Genomic DNA, 13,494 nt, shown 5'->3' on the forward strand with positions numbered 1-13,494 from the left:
GAGTTCCATAGTGTCATAGCTCACAGCAACCTCAAACTCTTGGGCTCAAGCAATCTTTTTGCCAGGATCCTGAGTAGCTGGGACTACAAGTGCTCGTCACAACACCTGGCTAGTTTTTCCATTTTCAGTAGAGACTGGGTTTCGGTCTTGCTCTGGCTGTCTCAAACTCCTGGACTGAAGCAATTCCCCTACCTCTTCTTCCCAAAGTACTAAGATTCTAGGAGTAAGCCACCATGCACTGCTAAAAGTAGTAACTTTATACAAAAGAAACCTGCAAAAACCTTCTTAGTAAGTGATCAAACTTAATACTACCAGAAATAGGATCAAATGACATTATGTGTCTCCTACTACTAGACTGTGGGCCGATACCAGTCTGTGGTCTGTTAAGAAGTGGGCTGAACAGCATCACGGCCTAAACTTCACCTCCTATCCCATCTCCCCACTTCCATGGAAATATTGCTTTACATAAAATTGGTCTCTAGAGCCAAAAAGGTGGGGAAGGCTATTAATGAACTGAGGAAGACATACTCTAATAATTTCCACAGTATTTTTGCCTCAAAATGCATACTGATAAGGGAAAATCAGTTGTTTACATAGAAGGATATTCTACAAAATAACTTCCCTGATCTCTTCAAAAGAGCAATAGGCATAAAAAAACAGAATAAGGAAATGATCGAATTAAAGAACTCTTAAGAGATATGACAAATAAATCAGCCTGATACTAGTTTGGATCATTGCTATTATAAAAGATTTTATTTTCACAATTGTGAAAATTAAAAAAAGGTCTATGGATTAGATGATAGTACTGTGCAGATTCAAAGGGCAGCTTCTCACAAAATCCCCAAACTTCCCCAGTAACAGTTAAAGATCAAGAATTCTTTTGCTAACAGGCACCATGCAGGAGTTCTGATTTGCACAACTTCTGGGAAAAAAATGGGAAGGCAAAAAAGAGATGTAAATCTTTCTGTTTTAAAATTGCTTTTGAGAGGCTGGACATAGTGGCTCATGCCTCTAATCCTAGTACTCTGGGAGGCCAAAGCGGGTGGGGTGCCCCGAGCTCAGAGGTTCAAGACCAGCCTGAGCCAGAGTGAGACTCCGTCTCTACAAAAAAAAAAAAAAAAAAAAAAGCTAGGTGTTGTGGCGGGTGCCTGTAGTCATAACTACTTGGGAAGCTAAGGCAAAAGCATTGCTTAAGCCCAAGAGTTGGAGGTTGTTGTGAGCTATGATGCCACAGTACTCTACCAAGGGCCACAAAGTGAGACTGGTATAAATAAATAAATAAAATTGCTTTTGAGAATATGCTTTTTACAGAGTCCCACAGGAACAGCAGGGGTGTGAACTTCAGGCCTCAGTCATACCACAAGGACAGAGTCACAACTCTGCTATAAAGCCTGTCTCCAAGGAAAGACAAGGAAGCCAACTCTTAAACTCTGACATCCTACAGCTGCTTCTGTTATCAGTCTGCTGCTAAGAAAAAGGAGCACAGGGGAGCAGCAGTACCATGTTAATTTGGCTACAGCCATAAACCTTCTTATCCCTAAATACAAAGCCGGAGTACCCACTTCTCTTTGCCCACGCTATCCTCCTCTCTTTTGTTGTGTTGGCCCTGTTTCCCATCTGAAAAAAGTAAAATAAACTTTTTCTTTCTATATTAATCTTTGTATAGAGGAATCTTTTTCTCAAACCCATGTCTACCACCTCACACCCTAATGTAGATGTTAATGTCTGAATTTTAATAATATAACTGCATTTAATAATAATGTCCTTATTCTCAATAAATATGCAATAATTATTTAGAAGTAAAAGGGCATCAATACCTGCAATTTAAATGTACTCTCAAATGGTTCAAGGATGGGGAAAAATAAATAACCACATGGATGTAGATATCTGTATGTATTATACATGGTACATACACACATACACAACGTGGGAGATGATAAAGTCAATGCAGTCTGATGATAATCATTGAGGAAACAAAATGATGGATATAACGGGGTGCTTTGTACTATTCTTACAGTTTAAATTAGCTCAAAATGAAATTACTAAAGTACTGTAAGCTTTAGAGTATGACCAGATACCTTCATGACCTCAAGATAATGAAATAGTTCTTAAATAAGGCACAAAAAAGCACTAATGTAAAGGAAATAATAAATGAATACCTAAAAATATCATAAAAAGAATAAACCAACAAGCCAAAACTGGGAGAAAGTATTTGTAACACATAAAACAAACAATTGACCTATATCTGAGACAAAGAACTCCTATGAACAAGTTAGAAAAAAATGAGAAAACAAACACAAAAACAGAAGAGTTGAACACAAAATTCCTAATAGAGGATGGAAAATATATTCGACGTCATTAGTACTCAGGAAAATGTAAATGAAAACTACAATCCTATCATGCCATTACATGTCTCTGTACAGCAGAATAAGAATTAAAACATCACAAGATGCAGTTATACGCTGGTACAATCACTTTTAAAACAAAATGGCTTCATGTAATAAAACCAAAGAAATATAGACTCTGTTGTAAGGAAGGCTGGTCTTTATAGTGAAATAACAGGAAAATTATTAACTCAGTTTCTTCGATAAGGACTAAAATCAATCTTTCCCTCTGACTAGTTTCTTTCTCTTGCTAGCAGTCCCCTCACCCCAATTTCTGTCTTCAAAACTTAGCAGCATTCTTCCTTTTCCTTTCTTAGGGATGCCACACCATCGCCCTGCTCTCTTTTCTTTCCCTGTGCGCTTTCCCTCTCTCACTCTTTCTCTTATACTTTTTCTTTGAAAGATAAAATAAACTTGTACTTTTATATCCTAATCTTGGTTTAAGGAAATTCTTTCCTGGTCCCACATGGAGTACCACCTAGTGAGTTTTCCAACCTATCATCTGTGACCCCACAATTCCTTTCCTATGTACGCGTCCCAGAAAAAATTGTTGTCCAGGAGACACATACAAAGACGTTCATAGTAGCATTATTCATAATAGCTTTGAACTAAAACCAACCCAATGTCTGTCAACAGTACAATGGATAAACTATGGTATACTCATCAAATGATATATTATAGGCTTTATCATACTGAGAATGAGTGACAACCACATATATGAATATGGATGAATCACAAAAGACTAATACAGAAGAAATAAAGTCACAAAGGAAAAATACCATGATTCATTTATATAAATTTCTAAATATAGGTGAAAAAATTTAAAGTTGTGTTTAGGGATAAACAATGACTAGCTTAAAAAACAAAAACAAAATGGCTCGGTGCTGTGGCTCAAGCGGCTAAGGCGCCAGCCACATACACCTAAGGTGGCGGGTTCAAATCCAACCTGGGCCCGCCAAACAAAAATAATGGCTGCAACCAAAAAATAGCCGGGTGTTGTGGCGGGCGCCTGTGGTCCCAGCTACTTGGGAGGCTGAGGCAGGAGACTCGCTTGAGCCCAGGAGTTGGAGGTTGCTGTGAGCTGTGATGCCATAGCACTCTACCCAGGGGGACAGCTTGAGACTCTGTCTCAAAACAAAAACAAAAACAAAAACAAACAGAAATCAGGAAAACAGAAAAGCAAGAGAATAATCATCATGAACTTTGGGATTCTTAAATAGAATCTTTAAGAGTGGAAAAATTAATGAAGAGGGGTAGAGAGAATGTGAAGGAACTCAGGAAATACTACCCCAAAATATGACTCCTTGATACAAAAAGTTTTTGACTTAATGGCCTTAAACATCAAGAGACTTTGGAAGAGATTTTCCCTCACGTCCATAAACCAGTCAGATTCATCAAAAAGAATACTTGATTTCCCTTCTCCCCCTGTTATCTCAACATAGTACAGGAAAAAAAATCAAGAATACAACAAGAAATGGTCCAAATAATTTTAAATATAATACCTGTCTTGGATGGGAGCAGTGACTCATGCCTATAATCCTAGCATTCTGGGAGGTCGAGGCAGGAGGATCACTTGAGCTCAGGAGTTCAAGACCAGACTAAGCAGTGCAAGATCATCTTTACCAAACATTAGCTAGGCAGCCACCTACAGTCCCAGCTACTCAGGATACTGATTCAGGAGGATCACTTGACCTCATCAGTTTGAGGTTACTGTGAACTAGGCTGATGCCATGGCACTCTGGCCTGGACAACAGAGTGAGTCCTTGTCTCAAAAAGCAGAACAAATAAAAAAAAATCTTGTCTCTCAGGTTAATTTACAAGTCAATCTGTTTCTCTCCATCCCTTTATTCTCCCAAGTATCTATTTACCCTCCCTGGTAACCACTGATTGGTTCTGATCCCATAAACACCTAGGTTTCTCATCTCCTCCTCTCTTCTAAAAGGAGGGTAAATAAATTTCTGAACCCTGTTGGGACACTGGGTTATTATCCATTTTATGAGTTGATTTTTCAGAGAACTTTCCAGGAAAAAGGGAATTTTCCCCTTCCTATCACAAGTGCTTCTTCAAATATGTGTAAATATTTTGTTTCTCAATCTGGGTGGTAATGATATAGGTGTTAAAAAATATATTTACTTGGGTGGTGCCTGTAGCTCAAAGGAGTAGGGCACCAGCCCTATATACCGGAGGTGACAGGTTCAAACCTGGCCCTGGCCAAAAACTGCAAAAAAAAAAAAGAAAAAAATATATATATACATGTTTTATAAGATTTTCTATAGATATAATAAATATCACTAAAAAGAGGGGGCAGAGTGCTTATGATTCAACCCTAGAAACTACAAAGGGCAGCCTTTAAAAGCAAAAGAACAGCTAATAAGTTAAGAAGATAGTATGCAGAGTGTGGTGTTTCAGAAGCCAAGAGAAAAAAGAAGGGAGGGTTGGGCACAGTGGCTCCTGCCTGTAATCCCAGCACTTTGGGAACAGAGGTGGGAGGATAGCTTGAGGTCAGGAGATTGAGGTTGCAGGAAGCTAGAAGGATACTACTGCTCTCTAGCCCAGGCGACAAAGGAGGAGGAAGGAAGAAAAGAGAAGAGAATTGTGTCAAATATTAGGCAGAATAGAGAAACTTTTCTCATCTGTGAAAGCCAATCCATGATATTCTACATAAAGCATATTGTTTTCTGTCTCATCAATCACTTATCATAGGATGTAGACAATATTTTGCAATGACTAAGGATTTATTAATAATACAATGAAAAATGAATATTCTGATACTTTATACTTAGAAATCAAGCTTAACTACAGTTAAAAATGTCTTTCTCCCACAATGCAGAACATTAATTATACCAAAAGTAAGTATTTAATTACTGAAATAAGTGCAATTCTGCATTTGATAGCTAAGTTTTAGTAAACCTGAATTTCATCCAACTCCTATCACCTATTATTAAAATGGTAATGACAAAGACCTATGACTCTGCCAATTCAGACATAATTAAGTTAGGTGCTGATAATGGATATAAAACATAAACATTTTTGACCAGGTATGGTGGTTCATGCCTATAATCCTAGCACTTTGGGAGACTAAGATGGGAGGATTGCTTAAGCCCAGAAATTTGAGACCAGCCTGAGTAACATAGACACATCCTATCTCTACAAATATTAAAGAAACAGAAAAATGATCTGAGCATAGTAGTATGCTCCCATAGTTCCAGCTACTAGAGAGGCCAAGGCAGGCAGATATCCTGAGCCCAGAGTTTGAGGTTACAGTGAGCGATGATGTCACCAATGCACTCTAGCCCAGGCAACAAAGCAAAATCCTATCTAAAACACTTAAAAAAAAAAAAAACCCAAAAAACAAAACAAAACAAAAAACCCCAAACATAAAAATTTGGTCAAAGAGACCAAAAAAGAAATGTTAACACTATTAGGAACATAAACTGAATATTCACTTGACTTTTAAATTATAAATAATGAAAAAGATTTCATTCTACAGTAGACTATGAACTATTTTCTAGAAAATTTTGGACAACCATTTGTTATTTCAGTTCTTTAATTTTCTCATCTGTGAAAGCCAATCCATGATATACTACTTAAAGTCTCAATTAGTTTCTTCTATGGTATCATACCAATCACAAAGAGTAATAAAACTTAATACTTTATTTAAATAATAAACCACAACTATAGAGTAGCATATATTAACCTAATAACAAATTCACACTGGGATATCCACTGCTTTTCCTTTATGTAAAGGTTTGCTTTAAATAAAAGAAAGAAGCTCTTAAAAGTAACACTTGCAGAAACAGAAAGCTATATTTTTATGTACCCAAAGTGCAACTTTATACAAACTTAAGATACAAAAGTTTCAAAGTTGAAAAAAACAAAGTAAACTTTCTTTATTCAAGGAAAAACATACCATTAGTTTAAGCTCTTGATTTAAAATATCACTGCTTAAAAACAGGAAAAGTATTTTTCTCAAGAGCATATATGACAAAATTCTGTTGGCTATAAACTAGCATGTTTAAATCAATGTTAATATGTAAGACTATTAATTTGAAGCAAACGGTTGTGTAACCTAGAAAGAGTAATGATGGCTCGGTGCCTGTGGCTCAAGTGGCTATGGCGCCAGCCACATACACCTATGGTGGCGGGTTTGAATCCAGCCCGGGCCTGCCAAACAACAATGATGGCTGCAACAAAAAAATAGCCAGGCCTTGCGGCGGGCGCCTGTGGTCCCAGCTACTTGGGAGGCGGAGGCAGGAGACTCGCTTGAGCCCAAGAGTTGGAGGTTGCTGTGAGCTGTGATGCCACAGCACTCTACCCAGGGGGACAGCTTGAGGCTCTGTCTCAAAAAAAAAGAGTAATGATGATGTTAGAAAATAAATTTGTAACTCAATTTCAGATATCCACTGATTTGACAACTAATATTCCTAACACTAAGATTTAATTAATGGACATACTTTGTTCCATGATTCTTGCTTTCTTTTAGATATCACAAGAGAACTCAAGAAGGAAAGGTGAACTGATATAGATTAGTACATAGTTAACTTAAACTTATAACTCTGGAAAACTTGTTTTGTGACCCAAAAAGGAACTACTCACCAAAAGCAGCAGCCATAGGGGGTTCAAGGGATGGCTGGCCATCACCAGTAGGAAGGTCTAAGCGAGTGAAGTCTCTGCTTTTATCATTATTATATTTCACATTAAGGCTGGTGAGCTTGGAGAAGTCAATACGCAGAGTGCAGCATGCATTATAGATATTCTGGCCATCCAGAGCCTAAAGCATGTAAGAAAGGGACTGGTTTTGGCAAGACAACAACACTGATAAATCAGGTAGCCTCTATGTTGACACAGAGTAGCATTCAGGTACAAAGCAGAGAGCACAAGACTAACAGCCAAAGATTTGGGTTTGTGATTCTGTTTACAAAGTTTAAGGGAGAAAAAGAAAATCTCCAAGTCTCAGTTTTCATCTGTAAAATATGATTAATAACGTCTATATTGACTACAGTAATGTCAAATGAGAAAAGAAATGCAAAAGCTTGGAAAATGATTGGATATTATAAAATATTAGCTGCTATCATGATTATTTTGCCTATGGCAAATGTTTAAAGATATTTTAATTTTACATTTCATCATAATTCATTTTAATATAAGTTTACATAGGTTAGGATGAAACAAAGCCTGTAAAATGGTACTTATCAGAGCTACAATATGTAAAATATTATCTACCATTTTCTTTTAAATTGTAAATTTATTTTTATAATATTTGGAATAATAAGCTGACAGAAATTTGAAGTCAGTTGTAACCAAAGATCAGTAATCCCTACCTTTGAAAGAATAAAAATTTACCAAAGGATGATGGCCGACTATGACTTCCACAAGTGCTTGAATTTATAAAAACAGATACCAGAAACCAAACCACAAAATAAAACAAACAAATATGTAGAAAAAAACACTCTGATTTACAATAAGTCATTGATAAATATGCTGTCAAAAGGTACAAAATAATCTATGTATGTGGATAGAGGGTATAGGAACAGCTATATTCCCAATCAAGTGCCAGACACTGTGTGGTACAAAAAGTATCATAAAAGTTAGTCCCTATCTTTGAACAGAAATTAGAAATGATTCAGACACCGGTACAAGATAAAATTAGGGTTAGGGGTAGATCTCAATAATATGTCTAATATAACCAAAGTGAAAGTGAAGTTTTGTATCTTGCCAAAAAATTCCAGTATTTGTGTACTTAAAAAAAGACAACATGAATTGACAGCAGCATAATTCCTGAGATTTAGCATCTTCACCAACTGACAGCTCAACAGGAATGAACACTGATTATGGTTGCAAAAATCAATCTTTGGCTGATTTAACAGAAGTAAATAAAGGTACAAGGGTAAAGGTAATTCAACTTTATTAATCAGATCATTATTAATCAGATCGTATCAGGAATACGATGCAAAACTCTAGACCTTAAATATGACAAACTGGACTGAGTCTCAGAGGTCTAAGATATGAGGAGATTTGAAACTATTTCATACAAAGAAAGAAGCAATAATTTTTAGCTCAGAAAAAAGAACACAGGAAACGCTGCACTTAAAAATGATTAATAAGGTAAATACTAGGCTGTATATATTTTATCACAATTTTAAAAACCAGTAAACTGTTTGAGAAAGACATGTGGCTTCTTTCAGCTATCAATGAAGTCAATGATTGACAATTAAAGAATGAAAAAGATCATAATTACCATTTTGGCATAATGTGCATTCACTGGGTCAGCATACTGAAGCAAGGCTTGAAACTGATTATTCTTTGTAAAGGTGATAATCTTCAAGACTGTGCCAAATTTAGAAAATATCTGGGGAAAAGTTCATATAAGGTTAAATCTAAGAAAAATATTAAACTAATGTATCTTTATAAATACAACTTGGTTCATGAATCCCATTTTTAAATGAAAGTAATTTTCTCTTTGAAACTGTTGGTACCAAAATGACTTAAATCAACCCTAAGATGTTAATGTACCTGTGCCTGTCTTGGAACAGTGCCTGGCACACAATAAGCCCTCCAATACTTATCCTGTTTTACATCCTGTATAAATGGCACGATACTAAAATAAGGGCTACAACAAAAGTTGTATGGTGTGGGATAGTGGTGTTACAAAGCAAACGAATGAAAGTGGAACAAGCATCTACTTCTTAAGATTTCTGTTGACAGAAAGTAGAAGATGTTTAACTAGAGGTTGCTTTATTAACTCAAATATTTACAGGGCATTGTCGGAAGCACTGGGAAGTCAGCAGTGGACAACAGACAAAGTCCCTTATAAAGACAGACCTTAAACGAAAAAGCAATCAAATGTCATAATGTCTGTTCATAAAAAAGTGCCAAGAATAAAAAGAAATACAGGGATGAGAGTGAACAGAGTGCAAGAGGGGACAGTTCTAGAGTGGTCCAGGAAGGCCTCAGAACAGAGAGGGAGGGCAAATCTTCCTGACAGATCCCTAGTTACCAATGCACCTCTGCACCACAAAGGTTCATGGCTACTGCTACTAGTGACTCATTTCTGAAAGACTACACAAAGAACATAAAACAATACATTTTGTTCTCCTGTCATTCTATTTTACATTTGGATCTTAATGAGCAGAAACTTGTCCTCCTTCCGAGAATATAAAGTATTCTCCATGATGATGAAGATTTTGCTGTTATTATGCACTATGTGTAAGTGTAATTAATAGGTAATTGGTCCTGCTTTTAAATATTCAGAAAGAACACTCAAGAATATCCTAAAGCACAGGTAACAAAAGAAAAAACAAAATAAAATGGACTACCTCAAAATTAAAAACCTTTGTGTATCAAAGGACACAACCAACAGAATGAAAGGCAATCCACAAAATGGGACACAGTATTTGCAAATGATAGCTCTGATAAGGGGTTAATATCTAGAATATATAAAGATCTCCTACAACTCAACCACAAAAACAGTAAGATTTAAAAATAGGCAAGGATGTGAACAAGTATTTTTCCAAAGAAGATAATCAAATGGCCAAACAATGCTCAACATCACTAATTACTACAGAAATGCAAATCAAAACTATATGAGATATCACTTTACATCTACTAAGATAGCTATTATCAAAAAAGAAAGCAAAATAACAAGTGTTGGAGAAGAGGTAGTGAAAATGGAATCCTTGTATACTGTTGATGGGATGCTGTAGCCTCTGTGCAATTTTTTTCCTCAAAAAATTAAAATATGCTGGGTGTAGTGGCTCATGCCTGTAAACCTAGCTATTTGGGAGGCTGAGTCAGGAGGACTTCTTGAGCCCAAAAGTTGGAGATCAGCTTGGGCAACATAGGAAGATCCTATCTCTTAAAAATAAAAATAGAATTACTATGTAACCCAGCAATTACCCTTCTGGGTATGTAGATATATACTCAAAGACCTGGAAAGAAGGACTCAAAGAGATACCTGGACCCATGTTCACAGCAGCATTATTTACAACAGCTAAAAGGAGGAAGCAATCCAAGCATTCATCAATGAAAAATAAACAAAAGACGGTATATAGACAATGGAATGCCTCACAAAGGAAGGAAATTCTTTTTCTTTTGTTCCCCCCCCCCAAGACAGTCTCAATCTGTCACCTGGGTAGAGTGCCATGTCATCATCATAGCTCACAGCAACCTCAGATTCTTGGGCTCAGATGATCCACTTGCCTCAGCCTCTTGAATAGCTAGGACTATGGGAACCTGTGACCCTGCCCAGGTGGTTGTTTTTCCTTTCTTTTTTTCCTATTTTTAGTTGAGATGGGGGGGTCTTGTTCTTATTCAGGCTGGTCTCAAACTCCTGAACTCAAGGAATCCTCCCACCTCAGCCTCCCAGAGTGCTAGGATTATAGGTGTGAGCCACCTATAACCCAAAGGAAGACAATTCTGATCCGTGTGCTACAACATGGATGAATCTTTAAGACATCATGTCAAGTAAAATATAACAGTCACAAAAGGACAGATACAGGCAGTGCCTGTGGCTCAAGGAGTAGGGCGCTGGCCCCATACACCAGAGATGGTGGGTTCAAACCTGGCCCTGGCCAAAAACTGAAAAAAAAAACAAAAAGACAAATACTATATGACAAAAAATAAAAAAGACAAATACTTCCATCTATGAGGAAACTAGAGTCAAATTCTAAAGACATAAAGTAGAGTGGTGGCTATACAAAAGATAGGAGGAGGGAGCAATGGGGAATTATTATTCAATGAAAATTTCACTTTGGGAAGATGAAATAAATTCTGGAGAATAATATTTGGTGATGGCTGAAAAACACTGCAAGTGTACTTAAGCCACTGAACGATACAATTAAAAATAGTCCCAGCTATAAACTGTGGCATATGTATACCCTGAAATATACTAGTCAGCCATAAAAAATGGAGACTTTGCATCTTTTGTATTACCTAGATATAGCTAGAGAACATTCATTCTCTTTAGTAAAGTATCACAAGAATGGAAAAGTATCCAATGTATTCAATATGAATATGAAGCTAGTACACAAACTAATACACACCCACACAAGAGAAAAATTCATTTTAATTCAGGTTGAGGGAAAGGGGGAGGAGGGAAAGAATTTGGTGTGCTCTTACCTAATAGGCACAACATAAGGGTATGTAGCACATCTCCTGGGTGAGGGGCACAATTACAACAAGGACCTTACCTAATAAACACAAACACTATAATCTAATCATTTGTATCCTCATATTAATCTAAAAAATAATTCCGGTTTCTTGGGAGGCTGAGGTGGGAGGATGGTTTAGGCCCAGGAATTCAAGGCCAGCCTGAGCAACCTAGCAAGACCTGCCTCTAAAACAAACAAGTCCATAATCATCACTTCTACTTCCAATACCCCCACTACCTCTCATCTGAACTGGGATATAAGAGCCTTCACTTATCCCTACAGTTTATTCTTAACACAGCAACAAGTGATTCTGTTAAAACATAAATAATGTATCTTACTGCTCCACTCTAAATTCTCTAATCATTTCCCATCTTACCCGGTATAAAAAATTAGCCAAGCTGTGCATCATGTGGTTACTAACCCTGCTCTGCTGCTATCACCATGGCATTCCCACTACATTCTCACACTGCAGTGACTTTGGCCTTCTTTCTGATTAGCGAACATACAAAAGCACAGTTCCACCTTAGGGACCCCGCACTTACTATTCTTTCTGACTGGATCACTACTCTTCCACGTGCACACATAACTCATATCCTCACATCGTTTGGTCACATGTCACCATATTGGAAAGACCTTCTCCAATTTCCCTCGTACCCCTCCCATCTCTATCATTCTCAATCCTCTTACTATAAACTAAAGGAAGAACACTAACTTCTCTGTATCTTTTAAACCAGCTGAAGTAGTACCAACTTTTCAGCAAAAGACATAATGAGATAATCAGATAATAATTAACCAAAGTAATTAGACAGGTACAACTAACTTCATATTTTTGTATATTCTTCAATCACAACATTCATCATATTTTATACCATTACTTATGAAATTATTATCTTCTCCACAAGACTACAAGACCAAGGACAAGTTTCTTACATTACAATTTACTAATATTCAATAATTAGAACATTTGGTGAACATTTGACATATACCAGGCATCATTCTAAGTACCTTAAAAGTATTAATTCAAATAATGCACACATCAAAGTATAAAACAGATACCATCTTCATATTCATAATAAAAATTAAATAAAAAACAAGGAGTATGTTTACTGTCCAAGGTTATAAAGACAGTTAAGGTGCTAAGACCAGGATTCAAACTAGGTCCAAACCCTGGTTTCCTTAGCCATTATGCTATAAAACCTCTTTATTAATGGGATAAAGTGCCAGGGAAGAGGGCTTGGCTAATGTAATTGGATTAAGATTCCCTTAGGAGGTAACATTTGAACTGAGAATTGAATAAGTAGATTCATCCAAGTGACTACCTAGGAATGATTGTTCTGGGCCTAAGAAATACAAGACAAAAAGGAACTAAGGAAAGGACAAAACTGAGGAATAGGGAAGGTAGGAAAAGAGAAAGTGTGTCAGAAACACAGGCATCAAATAAGCAGAAGAGGTTTAGGTAATGAGGGTGAAGAGATGGGAGAGAAATCTGCATGTGGGGCTCTTAGGAAGGAGCTGGTTTAGCACTGGGGAAAGAGAGTTATTAACAAAAGTGCTACCCTGACAGACACAGTCCTACCAACAATTGCTACTGAGGACTTCCAGAATTCATTCATCTGAAGGACATCTTGAGCTCTTGGAGGACTGTTACAGTGATTAGAAAATGACGAATGGAACAACAGGACAAGACTCTATGACCCTGGCTAAGCTTACTGCCTAGAAACCATGGACACATCAAAATTTAGTGTTGTTTTCAAATATAAGTTTTGTTGTGGAACCAATGCAGTACAGAAACACTTCCTCTTCAGAATTTTTAAATTTTAAATTAAAAATACTCAAATGTAAGGGGAAATAAACTTTTAAATACAACTACTTACTACTAGCTGGGCTTTTCATTATATTCTGTGTTTTGTTCATTTTCACGCTCAGTTATTAAAAAAGTAAAAAGATTTTTTTTTTTTTTT

The 13,494-nt window shown here is 36.7% G+C and overlaps 1 protein-coding gene across 1 annotated transcript in view; it reads right to left on the minus strand.

Moving 5' to 3' along the window:
* The window catches only part of PTBP3 (polypyrimidine tract binding protein 3), a 114,101-nt gene that overhangs the window by 32,876 nt on the left and 67,731 nt on the right, over positions 1 to 13,494 (minus strand). Inside the window, exons 7-8 of the mRNA XM_023510561.1 lie at positions 8,623 to 8,733; positions 6,981 to 7,155 (exon numbers count right to left, since the gene is read on the minus strand). Coding sequence (XP_023366329.1) covers positions 6,981 to 7,155; positions 8,623 to 8,733 — 286 coding nt within the window. The remainder of the gene's footprint in view (positions 1 to 6,980; positions 7,156 to 8,622; positions 8,734 to 13,494) is intronic.

The sequence above is a fragment of the Otolemur garnettii genome, unplaced genomic scaffold, assembly GCF_000181295.1.
Source record: "Otolemur garnettii isolate 467f Iridium unplaced genomic scaffold, OtoGar3 scaffold00014, whole genome shotgun sequence".
NCBI lineage: Eukaryota > Metazoa > Chordata > Mammalia > Primates > Galagidae > Otolemur > Otolemur garnettii.